At 63.7% G+C, this 12,949-nt stretch overlaps 2 protein-coding genes across 7 annotated transcripts in view; one reads left to right on the top strand and one right to left on the bottom strand.

Moving 5' to 3' along the window:
• Positions 1–2,416: 2,416 nt before the first annotated feature.
• STK25 (serine/threonine kinase 25) lies at positions 2,417–12,229 on the top strand. The gene is made up of 12 exons (XM_061122684.1): positions 2,417–2,570; positions 2,940–3,063; positions 6,663–6,893; positions 7,446–7,502; positions 8,105–8,213; positions 8,734–8,891; positions 8,986–9,171; positions 9,611–9,756; positions 9,867–9,981; positions 10,152–10,223; positions 11,425–11,561; positions 11,694–12,229. Exons 2-12 carry the CDS (start codon positions 3,034–3,036, stop codon positions 11,731–11,733), a joined length of 1,281 nt encoding a protein of 426 aa, XP_060978667.1. The 5' UTR covers positions 2,417–2,570; positions 2,940–3,033; the 3' UTR covers positions 11,734–12,229.
• A 118-nt stretch (positions 12,230–12,347) lies between these two features.
• Positions 12,348–12,949, bottom strand: part of FARP2 (FERM, ARH/RhoGEF and pleckstrin domain protein 2) — a 94,953-nt gene continuing 94,351 nt past the window's right edge. For all 6 annotated transcript variants that reach the window (XM_061122676.1, XM_061122678.1, XM_061122677.1 and 3 more), the window contains one exon: positions 12,348–12,849. In XM_061122676.1, coding sequence (XP_060978659.1) covers positions 12,780–12,849 — 70 coding nt within the window. In that variant the 3' untranslated portion in view covers positions 12,348–12,779. The remainder of the gene's footprint in view (positions 12,850–12,949) is intronic.

Genomic DNA, 12,949 nt, shown 5'->3' with positions numbered 1-12,949 from the left:
TTGAAGGTCAAGAGTTACCTGGAATAACAGGCACGTTTGGAGTTGGAGTACAGAATGAAGAAGGGCAAAGGCTCATAGAGTTTTGCCAAGAGAACGCACTGGTCATAGCAAACACTCTCTTCCAACAACACAAGAGACGACTCTACACATGGACATCACCAAATGGTCAGTACTGAAATCAGACTGATTTTTACTTTAGCCCTTCTAACATGTGAGTACTGAGTATCTCATCATGGACTCGGCTGGCATATCCCTGAGAGCTATGATTTGAGCCTCTGTTCATGTGCTGTCTGCCATCCGTGTGTCTCCCTGCCGAAGTGTCTGCTCAATCTACTCTCAACTTTTTCTCACTGGGTTTAAAAAAGTATTTATTTATTTGGCTGCCTTGGGTCTTGGCTGAGGCACGTGGAGTGTTCACTGGGGGCATGGACTCGCTCTAGCTGTGGCATGCAGGCTCAGGGGCTGAGCGGCCTGGGCCTGGGTGCTCCGCGGCACTGGGATCTCAGTTCCCCGGGCAGGGATCAGACTCGTGTCCCCTGCACCGCACAGTGGATTCTCAGCCGCTGGACCATGCGGGAAGTCCCAGGTTGTTTTAACTGTTGGTTTTTGAGGGCTCTTTATACATTTTCAGTACATATAGTCAGATATGATTTGCCATTTTTCTCCCACTATATAGCTTGTTTTTACATTCTCCTAAAATGTTTTTCTGAAAGGAAAATTTAAGTTTTTGATGGAATCCAACAAATCATTGCTTTTTAAAAATTTGTGGTAAAATATAGATGACAAAAAATGTTGTTTTAACCGTTTTTAAGTGTACAATTCACTGACATTAAGTAAATTCACCATGTTGTGTAACCATGATCATTTATGTATTTCCAGAATCGTCTCATCACTCCAAACAGAAACTCTGTACCCACTGGGCAGTATCTCCCCATTTCCGCCTCCCCCAGCCCCTGGAAACTCAATTCTACTTTCTATCTCTTGGTCTGTTCTTGATACCTCACCTAAGTGGATGGATTAGGAAATGGCAACCCACTCCAGTATTCTTGCCGGAATAATCCCATGGATAGAGGAGGCTGGTGGGATACAGTCCATGGGACTGCAAAAGAGTCGGGAACAACTGAGGGCACACAGTTAAATGGAATCACACAGCATTTGTTCCTTTGCAATGGGCTTATTTCCTTTAACATGACATTTTCAAGGTTCATCCATGTTGTAGCAAATGTCAGAACTTAATTTGTTTTTCATTTCATTTTTAATTGTGGTAAAATACAGGTCAAATACCTCCTGAGAAATCTGTACACAGGTCAAGAAGCAAGTTAGAACTGCACATGTAACAACAGACTGGTTCCAGATTGGGTAAGTAGTACATCAAGGCTGTATATCATCACCCTGCGTATTTAACTTATTGGGTGTTCACTGGAAGGACTGATGTTGAAGCTGAAACTCCAATACTTTGGCCACTTGATGCCAAGAGCTGACTCATTGGAAAAGACCCTGATGCTGGGAGGGATTGGGGGCAGGAGGAGAAGGGGACGACAGAGGATGAAATAGTTAGATGGCATCACTGACTCAATGGACATGAGTTTGGGTAAACTCCGGGAGTTGGTGATGGACAGGGAGGCCTGGTGTGCTGCAACCCATGTGGTCGCAAACAGTCGGACACAACTGAGCGACTGAACTGAAGTGAGCGGAACAGATCACATAAAATTTACCATCCTAACTGTACATTTCAGCACCTTGAAATACATTCTCATGGTGATGCAGCCAATCTCCAGACCTCTTTGCATCTTCCCAGACTGAAGCTCCGTCCCCATTAAACACCCCTTTCCCCCCACACTCCCGCTTCGCCTTTCTGGCTCTATGAATCTGGACACTCTGGGGACCTCATACAAGTGGAATCAAACCGTGTTTGTCCCTCTGGGTCTGGCTTCTGTCGTTCAGTGCCACGTCGTCAAGGTCCACCCAGGCCGACCTGTGTCAAAAGCGCCTCCCTTTTTCAGACTTAATAACATTCCAAGACACTTCTAGGCCCGGTCCACCCTCCCAAGCCTGGACGCTGCAAGGTGTGGGGTCTGCAGGACCGGGCGGGAGCCGGGGGCCAGGTACGCCCAGGTGCGGACGGGCGGCGGGAGGGCGGAGCGGTCCCACCCGCTGCCGCCCCGCCCCGGCGCCGCCTGGCCCCGCCCCACCCCGCGGCCTGCCGGGAGACGTAGGCCCGAGCCCCTCAGGAAGGCAGACTCGGAGTCCCAGCGCGCCTCGCGGCGCGCCAGCGGGCCTCCACTGCGCTCCAGCCCGTGGCCTGCCGGGACTTGTAGTCCGGCGCCCGCGGGCGCCTCGGCGCGGGGCGAGCGAGGGACTCGCTGTCCCAGAAAGCCCCGCGCTGGGCCGCGACGCCGCGTGCCCTCGCCGCCGCCGCCGCCGCCGGGCTTTCTCCGGCCGCCGCCGCCACTGCCGCTGCTTCGCGAACTGAGGGCCTAGGCGTCCGCGGGCGAGTGGAGGCTGCGGGTGGGAGCCCTCGCGGGCACTGCAGAGCGGGCCGGGGGAGGCCGGGATGGAGCCCCCCGGAGGTGGGCGCGCCGCCGGGCTGGCCCGCGCCTGGGCCGGTTGGGGAGGGGGCCGGGCGGCGCGGCCGTGGGGCGGGGCCGGGGGTGAGGCGGGGCGAGACGCCCCGGGGGCGGGTCGGGGTCCGGGGTCCGAGGAAGGCTGGGGGCCGCGGAGGTGTGCGCGGCGTCGGGGGCCGGGTGTCGGGGGGCTCACCGGGGAGGCCTGAGGCAGGGTCGAGCGCGGAGGGCACGCGGCAGGAGCCCTTCGGGGGGATCCTTCTGACTCCAGCTGGTCCCATATGGTTGGAGGTGGGGGCTGCCGCCGGGCCCCGAGGGGGCGGGGAGCCCCGCGTACCCGGAACAGGGCCCCGAGCCGGTCTGGTCTCCCTCCAGTTGACTGAAGCGGCCTGAAGCGGGTTCCAGAGCCTCCAGACGGGATCTCGGGGCCTCCCGGAGGCGCGGCGGATGGTCTGAGGGCCGCGCAGACATGGCTCACCTCAGGGGATTTGCCAACCAGGTAAGGGTGGGCGTCTGGGCCATCCGCGGGTGTGCTCGCTCGCCTGGGACAGAGCGCCGGCTGCAGAGTTCGAGACAGGCCGTTTCACCAAGGACTGTCTTTTGAAAAGTGGTCCGGGGGCCTCAGAAGAGCAGCCCCTCTTAGGCGCGTGTGCGAGGAGGGGTGGGAGCCCCGTGAGGCGCAGCCCTGGGCAAAGCGGGAGCGGTCACCAGGTGCTCAGACCTGGTGGGTGCGCGGCTGATTGGAGTCGCCCGTTGGCAGCGCCCTGTGGGGCCGGAGCCCACCAGCCTGTCAAAGTGTAGCCCCGGTGCAGGGTCAGCGCAGAGACCGACGCTGGCACACCGCTGGGCCGCAGGAACCGGGTCTATGCACCTGGAGGGCCGCGGAAGGTCAGGGTCTGCGAGCACCTCGGCTGGGGGGACAGGGGCCTCGGCGGCCCTGGCAGGGGCTGAGGGGGACGAGGGGGGCTGGGAGTGTCTGTGTGTGGGGAAAGCAGAGGACAGCCGTGTGAGTTTCTCTTGAGGGGTGGAGAGGGCTGCCATTGGACTGCGGGGGGCGGGGGGGGGGGCCCTGCCTGGGAGATGCCCACTGTTTTTTGGCTGGTTGGTTCTTGAAATTACCAACACCACAGCACTTTGAGGTGTCTGGCTTTGAGTCCAGGGGACCCTCCACAGCGTGGCCTGAGGTCGATGGCTGCAGTTAGGAGGGCCGGGGCAGCCACTGTCAGGGCTGTGGTCCACACTTGTCCCCGCTTTTTTGTTACTGCCCGGCAGGTGTGACTGGAAGCTGCTATGAAATAGACCCCCAGCTGGTCCAGTGGTCCTTCATCCTAGCTGTTGGGTTTTGCTCTTAAGTGGTCAGCTCGGGTGTGGTTTAGGCTGATGGCTGTGAGGTGGGAGCGCCTCTGGAAGAGAATTGAGCCCTCAGGCTCACTCCCGTCAGCCCAGTTTGGGAGGACTAGGTGCCTGGTAGGAACAGGAAGTGTGTGTCCTCGTGGGGGAGGAGGAGCTGGAGTCCGGTCGGCTCTAGACGCCTGGCTCTTTGGAGAACCCCGGGGTGCCGCCGAGGCTGCAGGTGGGCTGCTGACGGGCCGATGGGCTCACGCTGGTCTTGGACACGTGTGTCTTCCGAGTCCCTTGACTAAGATGCTGGGAGGGAAGTCTGGCTCGAGGTCAAGGGCTGTAGGAATGGCTCCCGTGTGTGGACGTGGAGCTGTGAGCAGCCCCTCACCTGGGTGCTGGTGGTGCTTGGAGCCAGGCCTCAGTGGCTGCTTCTTGCCCGGGGACGGAGCGGGGCTCAGAGGAGCTGAGGCAGGGACCCCAAGGGAAGGAAGCCCCTTTTGTCCTTTCAGGGGTGGAGACGCTTGGTCTTTGTCGGTGACAGGAAGCCTGACAGGACGTTGTTTTCCTTGAGATGGCTGTCACCATAGCCCTGCTTGGCGGTCCCTGTGTGCATGGGGCAGTGGGCCTGCTCCCCACGGGGCAACCATGGGCGTCGGGCCCCTGCCGGGCTGATTCCTGCCCAGGGTCTGTGCTGCTGCGAAAGCCCCTTGTGCATGTGACTGCCACCTGTCGTGGGGTGCATGGGGGCCACTGGTCAGCTCTCACTTGGAGAGTGATGCTAGTGGTGGGCGTGTTGCTAAGTGGACATGTAGACTGCTGAGCGGTGGCCGCAGACCGGGCAGCCCGAGGGTGGGTTCAGTGCACAGAGGTCTGGGCCGAGCGAGCAGCCTGCGCGGTTGTCCAGACCCGCGTCTTGGAAGGGCCACTGCAAACCGGCCCCGGGCCCTGTCTCTCCTCTCCCCGGTGGGGCTGCGAGCAGGCCCTCCCGGGATGGGCCGTGGGGGCCCTCTGTCCACTCAGGTGCCTGCCCCGCAGCCTTGGGGACCCAAAGAGACTGAGAGCTGGGTCAGGCTCCCTGCTCCCCTGCCGGGCCTGGCCTCTGGTTAGGGGTCTGCCCTGTGCCTCCCTCTGAGGCTGTGGAGAGCTGGGTGCCCCGTGTGGGGCGTTTCTGGTTAGGACACTGAGGGACCAGACCCGGCTCTGGGCTGGCCTCGGGGCAGGGGGTGGGGGGGGGGCATTATCACTGGCAGAGGCCTGAGGGTGGGAAGGGGAGGCCGAGGGAGCGCTGGGGGGACGGGGTTCCCCGTTAGTGCTGCCAGGCTGGCCTGCTGCCCTGCATCTGCCCTGAGGCCACCTCGGAGGGAGAGGAGCCTGTCTTTGGAGCACGGGCTGGACTGGAGGTGTGCTCAGGGCCGAGCCTGCGTGAGCTCAGGCGGGGCTGGGGTAGGGGGTTGGCAGGGGGCGGCATCCCGGGCTCCCTGGCCCGGCTCTCTGCCAAGGCGGCCGCCTGCGCCCTATCCCGCTTGCCTGGCGCTGTGAGGTTGGGTGAGCTCTTCCCTGCTGGTGACAGTCCTGGGAAGGCAGCTCTTGGCCGCTTCAGGTTGACATGTCGTCTTGGTCTGGAGCCAGTGGGCCCCGAGCAGTGTCCTGCGCGGGGGCAGCCCTGTGCCCCGGGACTCTGCTCAGAGCCTGTGAGCGGCTGCCCCGGCTCCCTCAGTGCCAGGGCGCTTGCACAGATAGATGGGCATGGTGCCGCTTTAGGGGGCGCCCTCGGGGATGGTGCTGCAGTTTGGAGGGCACTGTGTCCTGTGGACTTGCGGCCCAGCAAGCTCGGGAGACCCTCTCTGCCCCTATGGAGACTAGATGCAGTCTCCCTGCCAGCATACCAGCGCCACTGGGGTCCCGGGTCTTCAGCACCTGCAGAGGGGGAGCAAGGTGACCTCAGCACCCAGGGGGCCACGCAGGTGGGGGTGAGGGATGCCCCGCTGTCCTCCACGCAGCCCCACACTGAGCATCTCAGGCCTGGACACTGAGGGTCACGGTCGAAAGCCAGATTGCCCCGTGGACGCCTGTGTGCTGCCGTGTCCTGCCACTGAGCCTGCTTGAGGGTCCGCGCCTTGTTGGGCGGGTCTGTGCTCCAGTCTGAGGACCAGGTCGGGAGGGTGGTTTTCCGTCTGTTTGAACGTCCAGGAGAGCATGGGTTTTCAGCTCCGAGCTGGGGTGAGGGCATCGCTGTCTTGGGGACTCTCTCTAAGGGGCCTGGCTTCCAGGTGTACAGGGAGAACTCAGTTAATACCTGTTGAGTTTTATTCTTTTCCGTTGATGAATAGGCTTTACTTTTTAGAGCAGTTTTCAGTTTAAAAAGGTGAGTGACAGAGTTCTTTGCACCCCTCGACCCTTCCCTGGAGTTTGTCATGATCGCTGGCCCAGCGTGGTCAGGCTGTTGCCCACGAAGCTGGCAGCCTGCGAGGCTGGCCCTGTGTGCTCACAGCATCGCCCAGGCCCGTTGTCCAACTGCCCCCAGCTCCCCGTGCTCATCCCTCCTAACCCATTACTTGCCTCCCAGGGTCTGCCTTCCCCATGGCCCTGGTTTCTTGGCAAGAGCTCCGGCCTCTCAGCCCTCTCTGGGGACATTTGCCCCTATGGGGAGGTTACTTTAGGTTTTCTGAATGAAAAGGGATATAAGGAGTGAGGAAAGAATCTAGGGGGGCTCCCTGGCCATCCGCCCTTGACCAGGCCGCTCGCCCATGTCCCCAGCACTCGCGAGTGGACCCCGAGGAGCTTTTCACCAAGCTTGACCGCATCGGCAAGGGCTCTTTCGGGGAGGTGTACAAGGGCATCGACAACCGCACCAAGGAGGTGGTGGCCATCAAGATCATCGACCTGGAGGAGGCGGAGGACGAGATCGAGGACATCCAGCAGGAGATCACCGTGCTCAGCCAGTGCGACAGCCCCTACATCACGCGCTACTTCGGCTCCTACCTGAAGGTGCTCCCGGCGGGGGCTGGCTCTAGCCACCCCATGACGGGTGCTCCCCCTCAGAGAGGGGGCTGCCCAGGCCCCCTGTGGCCAGAGTGGGGATGGGGCTGGTGGGCCCTGTCTGCTCAGGAGACCTGGCTGGGTCTGCCCCCCTGGGCCTGGTCTGCAGGGCAGGGGTCCCCACAGGAGGACATGGACCCAGCTCAGCATGGACCAGGCCCCCAGGGAACAACTGCGCCCAGGGCCAGGGGCCCGGCCTTGTCCTGAGGGAGCCCGGGGGTGGCAGGGTGTGAGCAGGGAGCGGCCGGCTCTGCAGTGGCCTGTTTGTGCCCCTCCCGGGAGGGGGCACAGAGTCCTTCCCAGGGGCTTTGGACAGTGGGCTCGGCCGCTGTTGCGAGCGCACGGCTCGTCTGCAGTGTCTGTGCAGGGGGGTGGCGAGGGGAGCCAGGCGGGCTGCTGATGCCGCTCCTGGTGGGCATCCTGGCTGAGTCAGCGCAGCTGGGCATGTGTTGGGGCCCTGCGCTGCCTGCTGCCGCCTGCTGACACGCTTCTCTGCCCCAGAGCACGAAGCTGTGGATCATCATGGAGTACCTGGGTGGTGGCTCCGCCTTGGACCTGGTGAGCTGGGGGCCTGGTGGGCTGGGGACCTGGTGGGCTGGGGCAGGGCCAGACGGAAGAAGTTATCTGGGGGTTGTCCTTGAATCCTGAGTTCCTGTGGCTTCCCCTCCTTCGCTGTCTTGGTGACTGGCTGTTCCTCAGGATCTAGCTGGTGCTGAGGGGTCCAGGTCCTCTGCTGGCCTGTGGGGTAGGAGGTTAGTCCCCCCAGCAGGCAGGCTCAGGAGTGTGCCAGGTCCCCGTTCTCAGCTGTTACCTCCCCCACAGCCATCTGAAACTTTAATTTCAAAAGTGGGTAAAGAGGGCTTCCCTGGTGGTCCAGCGGCTAAGACTCCACGCTTCTAATACAGGGGGCCTGGGTTCAATCCCTGGTCGAGGAGCTAGATCCCACGTGTTGCAACCAAGAGTTCACATGGTGTAACCAAGACCCGTGCAGTCAAACACAGTGGGTAAAGAAATAGGAAGCTCCCACGTCCAGAGGGTCCCCCCGCCCCTGGCACTGAGGCGGGCGAGCTCAGGGTCAGTGCTGGCTCTGGGGCGGTGGGGAAGGGGTGGGTGGGCTTCATGGGGAGGCCTGAGGCCCTGCTGGCCCCTCTTGTCTGCAGCTGAAGCCGGGCCCCCTGGAGGAAACCTATATTGCCACCATCCTGCGGGAGATCTTGAAGGGCCTGGATTACCTGCACTCGGAGCGCAAGATCCACCGAGACATCAAAGGTGCCTCAGAGCACGCTGTGGCAGGTGGCGAGGGCGCGGGCCAGCGGAGCTCAGTGCCCTGCTTGCTGCGGCCCCGGAAACCTGGCAGTCCCGCTGTTTCCAGTAACAGTGCTGTGTCCCTGCACACGGCAGAGCCGGCTCTGCACGTAGGATAGGAGGGCCCCTGCTTAGTCTGTGAATGTGAGGTGTGTGAGAGCAGCCGTGCTGGTGGATGTGAGTGGCCAGGCCAGCCTGCAGGGGCGTGACTGGCAGAGCAAGGGGAAGTCAGGGTCCCTTCTGCCTGTTGAGCGATTTGGCAGGGAGGGTGGTTCCTGTGCCTGGGGTCTTCAGTGGTGGTGACCGTCAGGGGGGCACTGGGGCCGGCTGAGGGCGCACGTGTGCGGGGCCCACAGGCACCCGCTGGCAGTGTGCCGTGGCCTTGGGGCTGAGGGCGGACCTCCTTGGGGGGAGATCGGCCGGAGGCTGGGAGGGTGCTTCCTAAGGCGGTGCGGAGGGTGACGCCTGCGGTCCTGTGTCGCAGCCGCCAACGTGCTGCTCTCGGAGCAGGGCGACGTGAAGCTGGCAGACTTCGGGGTGGCGGGCCAGCTCACAGACACACAGATCAAGAGGAACACGTTCGTGGGCACCCCTTTTTGGATGGCCCCCGAGGTCATCAAGCAGTCAGCCTATGACTTCAAGGTGGGCTGGGCGGCGGGGGGGTGTGGTGTGCTGGCGTGGGGGCCGCGGGGCTCGGGCGGCCTGCACTGCAGTGGCCCCGTGGCTCTCTGTCCAGGCCGACATCTGGTCACTGGGGATCACAGCCATTGAGCTGGCCAAGGGCGAGCCTCCCAACTCCGACCTGCACCCCATGCGCGTCCTGTTCCTGATCCCCAAGAACAGCCCGCCCACACTTGAGGGCCACCACAGCAAGCCCTTCAAGGAGTTTGTGGAGGCCTGCCTCAACAAGGACCCCCGATTTGTAAGCTCCTCTCGCCCCCAGCTCTGAGTGGTGAGAATGCCTGCACAGCCGAGCATAGTTGGGGCGCCTGGAACTGCGCCCCAGAGGACACTGGGGGCGTGTGTGTGCGTACGTGCATGGAGGGCATGCGGTTTGTCTGTAGTGGGAGCTTGGAGGTGACGGGGCCGGAGGCCCCTCTGCTGTGCCAGGGCGGGCTCTGCTGTGCTCCCGGCCCAGGCCAGGAGGGTCTGGAGGGAGGCCCTTCCCTTGGGGAGGACGGTGTACAGCCACCCACCCCCCTGGGCGCCCCTGCCACCTGGGGTCCCCTGACCAGGCTCCCAGCGCGGGCAGCGATGCTGATGACCCGGCTTAGCCCAGGCCTCCTTGCTCTGAGCGCCAGGGGCTCCCCGGGCAGCACTTGTCTGCCCGGCGCCTGGTGATCCGTGTGCGCCCCTGGCAGCGGCCCACCGCCAAGGAGCTCCTGAAGCACAAGTTCATCACGCGCTACACCAAGAAGACCTCCTTCCTCACCGAGCTCATCGACCGCTACAAGCGCTGGAGGTCGGAGGGCCACGGCGAGGAGTCCAGCTCCGAGGACTCTGACATGTAGGGCCTGCTCTTCCCGCGGGGCCGAGGCGGGCTCCCCGGGGCAGGGTTTGGCCTTTGGGGCCTTCCTGACTCCAAGGCCCCGTGTGACTTCCCATCGTTCCCTTCAGAGATGGAGACCCCGAGGACGGAGAGCAGGGGCCCATCTGGACCTTCCCCCCCACCATCCGGCCGAGCCCGCACAGCAAGCTGCACAAGGGGGCAGCCCTGCATGGCGCCCAGAAGGTCGGCCCGGCCCCGGACGCGCTGGAGGGAGCGGGCTGTGGGGACCCACCTCCTGGGACGCCCGCTCCCCAGGGGTGGCCCTTCAGGAGACCAGGATGGGGTGGGGGGCTCGCAGCTGCCTGAGCCCCCTGCTTTTGCCTTGCTCACCTCTGCACGCTCTGCGTTTGTAGTCGGTGGAGCCCGTCAAGAGGCAGCCGAGGTCGCAGTGCCTGTCCACGCTGGTCCGGCCCGTCTTTGGAGAGGTGAGGGCCGAGCTGGGGTGGCACAGGGTGTCTGGGTCCCTCGGGGCTTGTGAGGTTGGCCCCTTGGACCTGGCATTTTGGGTGGAAGGACCAGAGCTGGCTGGGATAAGGTGGCCTCAGGTGATCCTCAAGATCCCGAGCCTGCCAGTGTCTTCTGGGGCCCCAGGGGGGCTTTGAACTTGAGCTGCTATCCTGGGACCTTTTATCCTGAACCACAGACACCGGGTGATCCACAGTCTAGAGAGCACCCGGGAGGTTTCAGTCTTGGGCATCAGGCCCTGGACAGGGAGCCCTTAAGGGCCACTCCCCAGTGGTCACGTGACCCAGCGTCTGTGTCACTTGCTCAAGGGCAGTCAGTAGCATCCCCAGGAGTGAGTCACCAGCAGTGGGCTGTGGCTGTGTTCACACCCAGGGTGACGCTGGCCCTGGAGCCTGGGAGCGGGGGTGGACAGCGCTCCCACCCAGGGGCCTGCAGTGCCGGCGTGGGGAAGGGGATGGAGTTGGCGGGGGGGAGCTGGTGGGGGTGGGCTGTCCCTGGGCACGTGGGCTCCTGGGGCCAAGGGAGGTTGGGGTGGGCAGGCTCCCACCCAGGGGCCCGCAGTGCCTGGGTGGGGAAGGGGGCGGGGTGCGGGGGAGCTGGTGGGGGTGGGCTGTCCCTGGGCACATAGGCTCCTGGAGCCATGCAGCAGGGTTCCTGGGGCTGGCACCTTTGGGGTATGAGGTGGGCGGGAGGCATGGCCGCACCTCGGCTGGCTGGGCCCCCTTCGGGTTCCGTTTCTGTGGGCTGGCCTGAGGTCAGGCTGCCGGGTGGGTGTCTGGGGAGGTGTGCGTCCCTCGCCCCTTTGTTCTGTGTGCTGGGCGAGCAGACTGACCCGTCTCCAGCCCCCCCGGCCAGGCCATCACCTCGTGGGGTCTCCACAGCTGGGGGTGCGAGTCGGCCCCTACTCCCAGCGGTCAGGCTGGCGGGGCTCACCGGGCCGCTCACACGCAGATCTGGGCTGTGGGCTTCTGGGACCCGGGGTCAGGAGAAGGTTCGTGATTGGAGGAGCGAGGCCCCGGGGAAAGGACCAGCTGGGAGCCCCTGCTTGGTGCTCAGGGGGAGCCTGGGGCAGCACTGCCTCCTGCTGCCAGTCGCAGGTCGGGTGGGGCGGGGAGGCCGCCCCCCCTGGCCCCCAGTCAGGTGTCTGGGGTGTCCACGCAGCTCAAAGAGAAGCACAGGCAGAGCGGCGGGGGCGTGGGGGCTCTGGAGGAGCTGGAGAACGCCTTCAGCCTGGCTGAGGAGTCCTGCCCTGGCATCTCGGACAAGCTGATGGCCCACCTGGTGGAGCGGGTGCAGAGGTGAGGGCCTGGGGGTGGCAGGCTGCTGTGGGTCCTTCTCGCCAGGCGGGACTCGATCAGGTCTGCGGGTCCTGTGCCCCCGGCCTGGCCTGCGCTCCTGGGCGGAGCAGTGACCCGGCCTCTGGTCTGCAGGTTTTCCCACAGCAGAAACCACCTGACGTCGACCCGCTGAAGCCCTGTCTGCACCTGGGAGGAGGGTCTCCGTCGGGACCCGTGTGGTCAGGACTGTGCTGACCAGGGCCCTGGGCCGTCCTGGCCTCGCCCTGTGGGCTGCGCCCTTGCCCCACAGAGGGCTGTCCCCTCCCACATCCCCTCCCGGCTGGGCCGAGGCTGCACTCAGCGGCAGAGGCAACGGGCTGGGTCTCCTCGGGGCCCCAAGGCCAGGCGGGTCCCCAGGGCTGTGCTCTCGGCCCAGATGGAGGGGCAGGGATGCGCGGGACAGACCTGCCGCCTCCCGCCCGGCCTGCCCGCCCTTGGAGGCTGTAGGTTCGCCCTGTGCTGTTGGAGCAGGTACCGTGTCTTCTCTTAAGTACTCGTGTCAGCCAGATTGGTGTTTTTTTTAAGAAAACCAAACTTCCTTGCTTCCCTAAATATTCTGAGGTTAAGGTGTTAGTTTTCATAGAACCTTAAGAGGCTCCCGCCACTTTCAATAAAGACCTGAACTGAGATGTGCTGGTGCTGGGTGGGGGTGCAGAGCCCGCGCTCGGGCTCCCGAGTCCTCACCTAAGGTGAGCACGTGTGGCCGCAGGTCGGAGGGCGGGCGGGCGGGGGAGGCAGCACACAGGACCCGGGGGGAGACCCTTTATTCTCAGCCATTCGGTGTCTCAGCACCGTACACTCCTTGGGATGATAAATTAGTGGGGCTTGCTTTCCACTTTGCAGAAGTGTGGGCTGGGGGTCACCAGAGATGCTTCTGTGCCTGGACCCCCCCCCCGTCACCCAGCCTGTCGGGAGGCCCTGCCCGGCAGGAGGAGGGCAGGTGGGTGAGGCAGGGCAGTGCCAACCTCGCCCACACAGAGCTGGCCTGCCCCCACCGCGCGCGTTCTCCCAGTGCCCTGCCGGGCCCAGGCACTGGCTTGCGTCCCAGGGGAGCACTCGCTGCCGGGTGTTGCCAGGAAGCCCGCCCGCCACCGCCAGTCTCCTGGGGGGACGAGCAGTCGTGGGGTGCCTGCCGGCCCTGCTTGTTTGCTCGGCTTCTCCATCTGGGCAGGGTGGGCCTCAGGCCTCTTCCTCGGGGGTCCCGGCCCTCCCAGCTGAGGCGCTGGCTCTCTGTATCACCTCCATCCACCTGAGAGGAGGCGCGGAGGTCAGAGCCACTCCACCAATTGCTTGCCTGGGAGGCAGGGCGTGCTCTGGCCACCAGATCAGCGGGCTTGTGCCCCAACACC

The sequence above is a fragment of the Dama dama genome, chromosome 20 (genome assembly GCF_033118175.1).
Source record: "Dama dama isolate Ldn47 chromosome 20, ASM3311817v1, whole genome shotgun sequence".
In the NCBI taxonomy this organism is placed as follows: domain Eukaryota; kingdom Metazoa; phylum Chordata; class Mammalia; order Artiodactyla; family Cervidae; genus Dama; species Dama dama.
This window is presented reverse-complemented; position numbering and strand designations above follow the sequence as displayed.